General features: G+C 39.7%; 1 protein-coding gene across 1 annotated transcript; it reads left to right on the plus strand.

Moving 5' to 3' along the window:
* Positions 1-4,474: 4,474 nt before the first annotated feature.
* On the plus strand, positions 4,475-8,738 carry LOC124409853 (synaptic vesicle glycoprotein 2A-like). The gene is made up of 11 exons (XM_046887805.1): positions 4,475-4,975; positions 5,439-5,489; positions 5,635-5,796; positions 6,326-6,488; positions 6,609-6,730; positions 6,847-7,088; positions 7,171-7,349; positions 7,440-7,720; positions 7,862-8,021; positions 8,096-8,223; positions 8,303-8,738. The coding sequence occupies exons 1-11, from the start codon at positions 4,960-4,962 to the stop codon at positions 8,362-8,364; spliced, it is 1,566 nt and encodes a 521-aa protein (XP_046743761.1). The 5' UTR covers positions 4,475-4,959; the 3' UTR covers positions 8,365-8,738.
* The last annotated feature ends 4,427 nt before the right edge of the window (positions 8,739-13,165 follow it).

The following is a 13,165-nucleotide window of genomic DNA, read 5'->3' on the forward strand; positions in this document are numbered from 1 at the left end:
AGGGTCTATAATCTTTCAACCCAGAGGTGCCCGAGTGTGACTTTGAGCTCCTCCAGTGCCTGTTTTGTCTCCGTCATTTTCCACTGTAATTTTGCCAAGTATTTCGCTGGGAAATTTTCACTTCGATAAAACTACAAGCATATTGAATTGCGTAAAAATTGGTACCTTGACCGTTTTCTTCCGACGGATGTCACGTGGGTCCTTTTCAATGCGGGGCGTGTAATTTTATTATCAACCGTCCTGACTAGCTGTACCACTTACCAACTCAGCGCGCGTACTCTGAACACGAATACCGTGCAAGGTATTTAAATCAGGATCCCAGGTTAAAGTCTAGAATTTGGAACGATTTCGTCGGATCGAAAATTTAGCGGAGGCAAAATTTTGGCGTTGACGAGATGTCAAGATGTTAGAAATTACCCATCATTGCATCTGTCGATTCGTAATTTGGAAAAACATGTCTGTACTAAATGTTACGTTTTAAATTCCAACGAAAATAATTACAAGTACATATATCTGTATATCGCAGAAATATCGGGTATTTGCGATATCGTAATTGCGATATTATTATACATCGTATTTGCGCAACTGTATGTATAGAAACGTGAAGTGTAAATATGACTAATTTGCAAAACAACCATTCAAATATCTTTGTTGTTCATCGAAAACGTGAAAAAGGCCTTAATTGCCAGTAACAATCGTGTGCAGTTGATCATACTTGCAATATAACAACTGTTTCGTTTGTTGGCTTACGTTGGAGCCACAGATATCGAGATATAAAATTTAGCGGAGACCCGAAACAGTAAAACTTAGTGTAACGTGTAAGAGATCGCTAAAATGATACTCAGACTTACGATAGGTTTTGCGTTGTTAATTTTTACGTGACATTCCTCCAAGTCTTAGGATTGCGCAAATAATTTTCTCGCGCAATTTGTTATTCTGCTAGAAAACTTAGGACGTAATTGGCGTAGATATGTTAGCCGCACGTTCGTGTATAGGTATATAGACAAAGTCTTGTATAACACAGACGATCGCAAAATAAAATACGTCTTAGATGTCGGGGTCTGAAGAGTTGAATTATGATTATTGTTTTCGCTAGCTTTATTCATCGCCATACCTGCTTACGCAGACGTGCGCGCGGTACACGTGAAAATTATCAAAAATTATCGACGTCTCTTTCTTCGGTCTATGAGAACATTGTAGATTTTTAACAACCGCTCGCTTCAGAAACAATACCGATTTTCGCCAGTTTACCCAGCGAAGCGATATTGGTTTACAGCTGTATGCGTATTTTAGTCAAATTAGTACATCTGACCTCATGCTTATTTTCGATTTAATGATATTTGAAGGTCAACACGCGTGTGGCGCGGCCTTGTCGCACCCTGTTAAGAGAGACGCTGCTGGAGGCGATCGCATAATTATCAAACCATTACAAACGATCGTTTCAATCGGCCATTGAGTACCTATAAACACGTCTCTCCGCCGCCATATTGTTCCGCGGTACATTTTTCCGACCATGAATGCGCCACGCCGATTTTGAAAGGCCATCCGATTTTCGAATGAGTTTCTATGAAATGCCCGCGTAGGTATACTTTCTCTAGAAATACTAAAATATTTTCATTGCGCAATCACGTCGCATGACGACGAAGGCGATTAGCTCGATGATACACCAACTTGTATCCGCCGCATCCAAGACGTCCGAAAGCTACACTACATGCTTTCATAAATATTCACGCGTATTGTACCTATACAGTTGTAGTAAATTAAATTGCGATTATTATAACCGGTCCCCCTTGCTGCTATACCGCTATTCTGAAGGTCGGACGTTGAACATCACTTCGCTATACTTATTATAATACGAACCGACGTCACGACGTAGAAATCGGACTTTAGAATGCTGAATTAAATTATTCGAAATGAATTGCGGAGGTGAAGAAGTGTAAAAGAGAAAAAAAAAAGAAAAGAAAAGAAAAGAAAAACAACAGAGAGAGGTAAAAAAAAAACGGGGAAAAAATAGGACCCATTTATATTTCTCTGAATATACTTGTTGCCAACGATCGTTTCGATACAATGAACCGCGCAAATATAAGAATATAAGATACAGGTGCACGGTCCGTATGAGCCAGTTTAAAAGATGAAAATCGCACGACGATTAAGACTTAAAATATATTACCAAATTTTCAAGCTCTCGCTCGCATGTACGGAGGATTAACGGTATTTTTTAACCGGAACCGCGCGATCACGACACGTAGGCATATTTTTGCAAGCAATGTATGTCACCAATTTCGCTGATCGGTGATAGCATTGATCACAAACTTGGCTGTTGTTAGATCAGTGTAACTTCATTGACGAAACTCTTGCTGCATTTTATTTCGTTTAATAGTGATTAACTGAGATTGTTGCCGAGTTTATCCGAACCGGTTACTTTGTATGGATTAAACGCCGATTACGGATCGCCGTCAATCCATATCGGTAAATTCGCTCGTATGCGGTTGAAACTATAATTTAAATGGCCACGATTACACTGCGTTTTATGGGTTGAATAAATTCGGCATTGAACAAGAGATGTAGAGTGCCAACAACTGGTCATTGCATTGATAGGTGACGTGCACCACCTATTAACTTTCGGTGATAAGGCATATTATTGAATGGGTTTCAAAGCTTGACGCATGGAACAAACGATCGTAGTAACGAGACGCAAAGAGACACCCGAGAATCATTCTATTTGCGTTCGTGTATGAATGACGTTGACTGACGGAAAAAAAATTTCCATCGTTATAACATCGTAACGTGTTATAATTAATGAGTTTCTTTTTAACAGCACGTGTTCAAATAGTTCCTTATAAACATACACTAAATGCTCCTAGCGCTTGGTAATTAGAAATCAATAATATTTGCAACACATGAGTGTATTGCCAAAAAGACTCTGTTATCAATAACGTGTAATTAGGCGATAACTACGTTACGTACGAAAATATCTATTATATAAGGAAATCCAAGCTCAACGAATTACAGCTGCGGTCGTCACACTATTATACGCTTTACATTATACTATATTTACAATATGTACAAAATTTTTGCTTCCGCAAACTAATTAGTCGAAAGCGTATGTTCAATATTAAATATATATTTATAGATAAAACGGTGGAGTGTAAAATAACAGTAAGGAATGATTAACGAAAACTTGTTCAGTCATAATTTTTTATTTTACGATAATCTTATATTACAATTCGTGCGCAGAAGATGTTCAGATTCGGAAGAAATATTATCATTACTCATCGTATCGTTTAAGCTGATGTAATATAATGATGCAAAAGCAATTGTTCATCGCGTTTTTTTACTTATTATTGATGAACGGTTCGTAAACAACTTGCTGATCAATGCAAATCTGTATAGCTATATTATGCATAGGCGCACGATGAGGTCTGCTAGCCACCTTTCCCTCACAGATTATGCATGTTAATAATGATTTAACGCACATCGCACGCCTGTATACTTACACGATGTCTGCAGCGCGTTGCACTTGGATAGCTACAGCTATAAACGCAGCAGCAGCGCACACGAGGCAACGATCCTTCGCTATATTTTACCGATTCCAACACGAGCAATCTACGAATGGATTTCTGTCAACAATTTTTCCCAACCTGGTTTCCAGCTGGCGAATAAAATTCGCAAAATATCAATCGGGGCAATTTCTATGCTTATATGTATAGGAACAGGTTGGAGCTGCAATCGCTTGGCGACAGGTCGGTCTAACCGGCGATCGGTTTCGCTGTAAGTACTTTTAGAGAGCCTTTCCCTTCCCCACTTTCGCTTGGCGTCGAAGAAGAACACGATCGAGCATACGCAAGGTGGCTTATGATCGGGTTCGCCTTGCATCAGTTAAGTTAAGGCGGTTAAGGCGCCTCTGCATTGTGTACAATTAATTCTCGAGTTTGCAATGCAGGTAGATTTTTCCTTCTGCTCTTTTACCTTCTCGTTTCCTGCGACCTTTGCGCGTACACGTTATACAGTCGCCTCATTTCTTCCCGTACTTGATAAAACGATCATGACTGCAGTGGCAGTAGTACCAGCGACGTTCGAGCGGCACTTTCAACACAAACCGGCTATCGCTCGGACATAGAGAGACGGGAATCGGCGGAATAAATCGCGAAATTTATAGACTAGTTAATACGCGAATTCGAAGAAGTTAGTGAAATTTTCGCACTTTATTCCCACGGTAAGAGTAGCGGGATAAAAACCGGATCCACTTAACTGCCGGGGGCGGTGGTTTTTAGTTAATAATTCCTCCTGTTTATTTTCTTTCTTTCTCGCGTATGTTTTTCTTTATCTAAAATTATTCTTCATCCATTTTTATTTTATTTTATTTTTTTCTTCAAGCTCCATTTGTCTTTCAATCGTTGTTTATTGTGCCGATCGCTGAGAGAGAAAGAGGAGGAGAAGGAGGAGGAGGAGGACAAGACAGAAACAGGATTGAAAAAAATAACGACAGAATTAGCAAAAAACATATGAGTAGCCGTGCGGCTAGTCAAGAACCGGCTAGTTGTCAACCCTGACATTAATTGGGCCTGAGGCTGAAGTTATTTCGCACACCTGAACATACATATTTTCTAAAGTTCGGAGAGTACGACGATACGCACACAAATATCAGTCCGCAGCAGCCACAAGCGTTGAACCAATACGCAAAATCGAAACGGGTCAAATTCATATGCCCCATCGGGTCCGCGTCGCATATCTGCAGCCTGAATGAGAACACGTCACATGACAAGGCTCGATGAGTTATTGGACATAGAGGCGGTGAGAAGAAGCAGAAGCGGAAAAAGAGGAACGGCTGGAGGATCGGCGCCTGTCTGAACAATTGTACACTTTGGTACTCCAGCTGAAAGGAAATATCACTTCGCAGTTTACTGGCAAGACGAGATATACTCACCGCATATCACACCGCCAGAACTGGACACGTAAATGGAGAATGCTAATGGTAAGTTCAACACTCAACCTGTCATTTAACTCGTCGTAATATCTTCGACCCCGAGCGATAACGCGAGTTCAAAATCGACGATAACTATTTTCATTATTTATTCTATGAAAAATTTGCGACGTTCTTTAACTTCCCGATACTTGCAGTGAGCTTCTCGTGAAGTTGACACGTCCGAACATGGTTTTGGGTGAAACGTGGATTTCATAGATTTCCCTTATATCTCTCGCGTTTCGATCGATCGTTTTTCGCTCTTACATCTGTTCTTTGTCTTTTTCACTCACGATTTGCACTCGCACACTCGATCCGCATGGCGGAACCGCTGAGTTCAACTGATGCGATACATCATCCGATACTGATGGATTCCGATTCCGAATATTTCGAATCGCCGGATTGCGGTTAATCGCGAATTATCTTTAGGTACGTGACGGAACGAGACACGTCTGTAAATTCTGTTATTTTCCAGAACCCCAACGGACGAGACGCGTGGAGTTGGAGGAGGCTTTAGCGCTCGCAGGTGAGTTGTGCCATAGCTCAACAATCACTTTGGTCACGTATGTGTATTTATAATGAGTATATACCGACGCCGTGTACGAAGATCAGTGTAATGTCACGGGCCACACATACCCGGTGTATTATACATTGCGTTATATATATTCAAGGATTTGGGAAGTTCAATGCCGGCCTCATTATCGTCTGCGCGATATGCCTCACCGCCTCGATCGTCGAAACAATGAGCACAGGGTTCATCCTGGCGGCTGCTCAATGCGACCTGCACATGACCTCAAGCCAGAAAGGAATCCTGACGGGTTCCACTTTCACAGGTAATTGGAAACGAAAGCATAACACGTAAGCACACGTCGAACCGCGAAATTGATTCTTTCACCTCACTGTATTCGTCTACGAAACGGTGGCGCTATCATTCCGGCTGACTTAATGAGGTGGAGGCACCGTTGCATCACTCGCCAAACTCCGTTCTACACCTGCACGTGAGAAAATTCACCAACATATGATGCTTAGAACGTCCGAACCCTCGATTGATCTCTTTTGACGCTCTTTCCGCATCTTGTTCACACCGAATTACAGCGAGACACTTTTCCTCTTCTTACTCGGTTCCGAGTTCAAAGAGTTCTGATTCTTCTCCAAGGAAACCTGAGTTCCAATTCATCCAGACGAAAGTATATGCAAAAACGAAGATACTACATTTTTCGACAAATCAATCCGGTTTTCATAAAATTTCAATTAGTCTCGGTGTTTATTCGTTGAAAAAATTTCAATTTCTGACTATGCTTGTCGGTTTTTGACGATTGGTAAGAAACAAGATGAGTTGAAGGTTGAAAATAAAAATTTCAGGTATGGTAACTAGTGCCCACACTTGGGGTGTGATCGCGGACACAACAGGACGACGAAAAGTGTTGTTAGTATCTCTTTTCGGCGCTTGGGCATTCAGCTTCGCGTCGGCTTTCGCTTACAACTTTTGGCTCCTGGCATTCCTTCGACTGATGGTGGGTTTGCTGTGAGTACAGTTCAGTTATCTATATATATATATATATTAGATACTTTCTTCTGATTCGTTCCTTTCACGCGACGACCCCACGATGGTTATTAACCGATTACTTTGACGCTCGCCTTTCAGGATATCCGGTTCCTCAGCCGCCGTTTATTCGTACCTGGGAGAATTCTCCAGCGTGAAGTTCAGGTCCAAGTCAATTGCTTGGGCTTGCACAGCGTTTCCTTTCTCGATGTTGTTGATGCCAGGTAAAGTATACCACTAATATCATTGTTCGATGTTAATGAAGATCCGGAGAAATGCCAAGGAAAAAACGAAAAGACCTTTGCAATGTGTCTCTTTTTGTTTTTGCGGATCATTGAAGGAGTCGGATGGGGGATTCTACCGCTCGATTTTGAGCTCGACATTTTGGGCCTATCATTCAGGTCATGGCGGCTGTTCGTCTTGATCCTTGGCCTACCAGGTTTAATATCGTTCTTGGGCCTCCTAAGGTTTCCAGAGAGTCCAAAGTTCCTGGTGCTGATCGGTCGGCATAGAGATGCTGTCGACATCCTCCAGGACGTCTATCGTTCCAACGGAGGTTCGAAAACGGGCTCGAAATATCCGGTGAGTGAGAATGACGCGTCGACTACGAGGTGACGACTTCCTTGTCCAAAGATCGAAATTTAAACCCTCGAAAATCTCACAGGTTTCCGAAATCATCGCTCCAGCATCGATGAGCATGGACCAAGACGTGATGGCCGCAAAATCGGGCGCCGTATTGAGGGTCCTTAGAACAATGTGGGACCAAACGGTACCCCTTTTCATGCACCCCCACGGTTTCATCACCCTGCTTGTTTGCGCGATGCAGTTCGAGATATTCTTCAGGTGCGAGAAAGTCGCGACGCGATAATTTCCTCCAGTATCACGTTAACAAGAATTTCAAAATTCATCGCCTTGTTCACTTCCGGATTACAGCTTCAACGGCATGTACCTTTGGATGCCGGAGATCCTGAACCAGGTCGCACTCTACAACGACGAGAATCCGGGATTGTCAGCCACGATATGCGACGCCTACGCCGTTAAGACACCGGAAGTCGCAGTCAATGTGACTGCGCATCCTCATCACGGACACGAATGTCATCGTCACCTAGACACCAGTGTTTTCATCAACACAATGACCATCGCAGGCGTCAGTCTCGTAGTCTACTCGTCGGTCGGTTTCCTCGTCAGTGTAATGAAGAAAAAGACGATAATAAGTAAGCCCCGAAGTCAAGTCATACTTTCCACGACGATGCTTGTTCAGTCCTTTCACCCTTCGTGGTCGCTGTTATTTTTCGTCCCATAAGAACTACAGTAGTTTCTGGGCTCGTATCGAAACCTTCTTCTCCCGCTTTCAGTACTGTGCCAAACTATGAGTGGACTAGCTGGGATTGGTCTTCTCTTTGTCAACTTGACACCCCTTATTTCAACGATGATAATTGTTTACCACGTTATATCCGGTGTCTGCCTGAGCCTACTGACATCAATTGTTGTCGACTTGTACCCGACGAATTTGAGGTTGGCATAAAGTGACGCTGATGATTCGTGAATCACTTGAGGAATTCTATACACATGTTGTGTATCTATTGCAGAACCATGGCGGTGTGCATCACCCTGGTATTGGGTAGAACAGGGGTTATTGCAGCCGGAAACTTGATCGCTCTTCTAATTGAGATTGACTGCTCGTTAACGATGAGCGTGATGGCCTGTGTTCCTCTAAGTGAGTATATTTTCCTTGGTACTTTGAATGCCCATAAAATGATGAAACTATGCTAAACGAATTTGTTCTGCGTTTTCAGCGTGCGCTATTTTATGCTGCTTCGTGCCGAGAGAAGCCAGCGTCGTGACGACGAACGATTAACGGCGAAGCTAATTGGTAATATTATAATCACAGGAAATAAATGATCAATTAACGTATAAGTGACGTTGAATTAAATTGAGGTGGTCATGAAAAGACACATACACAGAGTTTTAATTATATGAACAATAAAAACTATCAATTTGCTTCTGTTTTACTATGTAATTGCGTCGGCCTCGGGTAGAGATAACGCAAATCATTAGATAATCAAAGGTATCTATTAAAGTTACTAGTATGTAATGTAATATACGATATATAGCATTACGTAGCGAAATGTTGACGTGTTTGTATTATATGTAGTGATTTTTTGTGTACTGTAGTGTGAACTGTTTTGTTCACTAGCTGTCATTTGAAAATATTATGCAAAATTATAATTTTACGAGTCTTTTGATTACCTCGTATTTCGAGCTTGTACCAATTAAATTAGAATATATTTTCAAGATGGTCGGGACTCCTTATTCCAGAGAATTTAATTTTACATCTTGTAAATAACTGATAGAAATAACAGCAACTATGCTAAGAAGGAATTTGTAATGCAAATTGAATTCATTCTTTTTTAAACCGACTTATATATTTTCTTTCCTCTCCCTGTTAGCGCAGGGAATTTTTTTACCGGTAATATGAATTTCAATAACCGTAATTATTTAACGTATTGTTGAAGATGCCATATTCAATCGAATACACTGTAATTACAACAACAACTGTACTATCCAGTATACGCTATACTTTACTTTAGTAGTTAGCTATAATCTATTATTTATGTTGAGATATAAATAAAAAAAATTCATCATATTTTCTTAGCAACGTAGTAAAATAAGGTAGACTTGCCCTCCGTCGGAATGTTTTCGTTTGAAATACCTGGAGTACCAGATGTGGTTAGGAGCTTGGCCATCATATGGCTTATGTTATCCACTTATCTGAAAACGAACACCTGCGGTTCACGTAGCGCAAGGTACATAAAAACTTCAGTCGACATCGTATTTCAATGGTAACGAGACTGCTACATGTGGTTTCTGTCGGTGAAACAGATAAAAGTCATTTCCACCAGCAGAACATACCGAAGTAATGTCTAAAGGAATATTTAGTTATTATTTACTGCATTAGCTGACAATCTTTATGTAGTCGATAATTACAAAAACGAAAGAATCATTTGCTGGAAAAGTTTAAAGTTAAAAACAAATCCAAATTATAAACATGGTGTATCGGGGAAAACTAGAATTGATTTCGAAAAGCTGGAAGCACCAAATATCCTACGAAAATCGCGCTAAAATGTCGATAGAAGGTAGAAGGTACTAGTAGTTCAAATGATAATATGAAGACAAGGTTGTGATTAACCCTAATAACATTTTTCAAACTCCTCGTAGATTCACTTAATCATGGTAATTTTGGTTAAGAAAACTGATAGATTTTTTTCTGCGATCCTTAAAGAATACCGGGCTGTAATTTTTTTAATGTTTTAGAACTCATTGTTGAAGCAGTATATCACTTTTTGTAAAGCTGGGGTGAATTTCACCCCGTGTGACCGTTATGCGATTCTATCGAGGTGTCACCTCACCAATTACAGTTAAAGGAAAAATGGCAGCGTTGTCACAGCGATGAATCTTTCAAGGTATAAAACACAATGGAATGCTTGTCCGGCTTGCTCACTCGGTCAGTCAAGTCGACAGAGCTATTAGATCATATGCAGAAGTGCAAATTTTCAAACGAACGGGTTTAGCTCGCGATTCGGTTCGTTTTGTGCGTAGATAAAAAGCGTCTTCCTTCCAATTTTACATAGGTAAGACGTGATCGCATTATTGTTTTACCAGTTTTTTTTAAATCCAAATAGTGGTCTTACTCACAGAATCCTTCCTGTAATATCCAAAAATAGGTATATTGTCAACGGAGTGCTTGATCGTTAATTCATAAAACATAATCCACATTCAAAGTTCGCGTATTCTTTTCCAGACGTGACAAGAATGAATGACTCTCTCATCGTAATTTGCGAATTTGCAATGGTCCGCTATCAGATTAACAAATTATGTTACCACATTTAGAAAAAAAACACATTATACATTTACAAATTAATGTTACTTAATAATTAAATTATATTACACATTTACAAAAACTTAACTTCTCATCTTTTGTGAAACTTGTTTAGACTTGAGGACCAAGTGATAAAAACTTTCGTAAACCGTTCAGTAAAAAGTTTATATAGAAGTTCAGAACAGTTTTTGAAAAGTTTTTCCCTTCAATTTGAGAACGACGTTTGTCAATTCGCAATCATTTCCGCACAAAGTTTCGAAAATTATAGTGTCATTAGATTGCATTACGAAACCAGCTAGCAAAGCTCGACAGTTTCAACGCTGAGAATAAAATAAATAAAATTGTAACCTGATCCCCAACGTCATGTCACTATATTTAATCTGCAGATACTAAACGACGAAAAATTTATTACATGAATTGAAAATAACTATTTTTTCCTTCGCAGATAGTTCCTCGAATGCGAATGAATATTCATTAAAAAACCAGACCAGAACACGATTAAATAAAATCCTTGGAGGAACTCAACTGTGCAGTTTATTCCAACTTACCGAATAAGTTTCCTGCTCAATTTAATTCCTCGAATTTGACGTACGTGTATTCTTAGCACATATGTCGCTTACAATCTCTTCCGAGTAATCGGTTGGGCGAGTATCCTGTAACAAATCGTAGAGAAAGAATTAACGTGAAACGATATTTTGTGCATAATAGCTATTTATGTGGCATGCCCGTAAGCCGCCTGTTTTTTTGGCAAAGATAAAGATTTCAGGACGAGCTGAAGGCGAGCCGGAAGCGAGTACTGAAATTATCCGAGCCAAAAAACGGTTTACGGGCAGCCACATACAATATTCTTTACGATATGGGCATTGAAAAGCAAAACGAAGAGTGAGGTTATGTCGCGATCTGTTCGACGAAGCTACTTTATTCGGCAGTTTGAGATGCGCACTTCGAACTGCGCATCAAAACCGCGGAATAAAGACTTTATTCCGCAACTTTGTTCGCTGCCGTATAAAGCGTCACTTTACGGAACGAAAACTGGCACAAAAAGTGGACTTTTCAATGCCCATGCCGTAAAAAATTACTTTTCGGATATCACGTGGTCGGACAGCACACGGAAACTCTATTTTGTGCCAAACAGAGAAAAAAACGTACGAGAAGACCATGCAGGGCGCATATTGACATAGAGTGACTAGTTACGTATGCATATAGACGTTGAAACAACAAACAGCATAATAATCCTCTGGTAAATAAAAGTTATTCCAGCCTAACACCCGCCATGCGTATATAAATTACAGTAGCAAAGACGCAGATCTTTTTATATCAACGCGATTAACAACGGCCACGCGGTTAATGAACGATCTGTGCTGGTGCAAGACAATGAGAAGGAATAACATCAAGTTTTTCGCAACAATTTGCAAGCATGGCTCTTTGTTACTTATTGCAAAAACAATCTTTGCTTTTCGTTGCCATTGAGTCGCATCGCGTTTGAGAATCCGCAATTTCTACTCCTACGAACTTTTGAGGAAATTGTAACATTTCTTACTATTTCGTAAAAAATTGGAAATATGCATAGATTTTCGCAATGAATTGTTAACTTTTTTCTTCTTCTTGTGGATTTTTTACTGAAAAAATTTCGTACAAAATCGTAAAAACCACTTTCGAAAGGGTTGCATAGCCATCCTTGTTTTGTTCAAGCTTCTCTTCTTATTTGTGATTGTACAACGTTTTTCAGTAGTGTGGGTATTATGGATATAATTGAACATGGAATTCAATAGTACTACTCGATGCACTTTGCCCAAAGACTCTGATACATGAGAAGTGAAAGTGTATCGCAAATCTTTTGCGCGTTTTCCACTTTGAGCTGTTTAGCAGTAACCGGATTTTCTGGTCCATTCTATAACGAACCTTTCGATGAGTCATTACATCGAGACATAATCACAATGAAATATATATTCAACTGCCGGATGAATAGTTTATGATGTTTTGCTTGTTGGGTTTCTTTTCAGATTTAATTTATAGCCAAAACTGTCACTGGATTCATTCGTAATATTAGTAACTGGTTGATGTTGATTTTCGAAACTTTTTGCGTAGTGTTAAGTTAATTTTTCTTGCACATGAAGCTAATTAATATAATAACTGGCAAAAAAAATAAGTATATAAGTATTTCCATTTGATCTAATGAACAAGAAGACTAAGTTGTGTAAAACATTTTTCAGGTCTTCGCAGATAAATCTATCGATAACAATTTTATGTGTAAAAATACAGTGTTTATCGAAAAATTGCCCAAAAAAGTCCAAACGGCAGAAGACAGAGATCCGAAATTTTGAGGGTATACGTGTGTTGGATTGCAACCATCAGATTTTGAGGCCGTAATGGAAGCTATCAATTTTTAGAAAGGATGCATCCAACTCGAATTACAAAAAAATAAATATAAAAAGTGTAATTGGCGCTTGAACGTTACCTTTAAAAAGTTCGCTTCGTAGTTATTCACTAACGCAGAATGAGACCATCACGATTTTATTAGTAAACGTGTAAATTTTAACCACTAATTCACCGCAACTTACATACTTAGCGGCGGCAGCTCATTCAAGTATAGAAAAAAATATCTACGAGGTGACTAAGGTAAAATGATACTGTGTAAGCAAGTAAGATCACTCACGTAAGCTGTGTCTCTTGTAACATCTGTATCGCTATCATGACCTCGCATATATCAAATATAATGGCATATCTAGTAAAATTTTTGCCACCTTATCTCGCTCATCGTCAGTTCAACTGGGACAAG

This window comes from Diprion similis, chromosome 1 (genome assembly GCF_021155765.1).
Source record: "Diprion similis isolate iyDipSimi1 chromosome 1, iyDipSimi1.1, whole genome shotgun sequence".
Classification (NCBI taxonomy): Eukaryota; Metazoa; Arthropoda; class Insecta; order Hymenoptera; family Diprionidae; genus Diprion; species Diprion similis.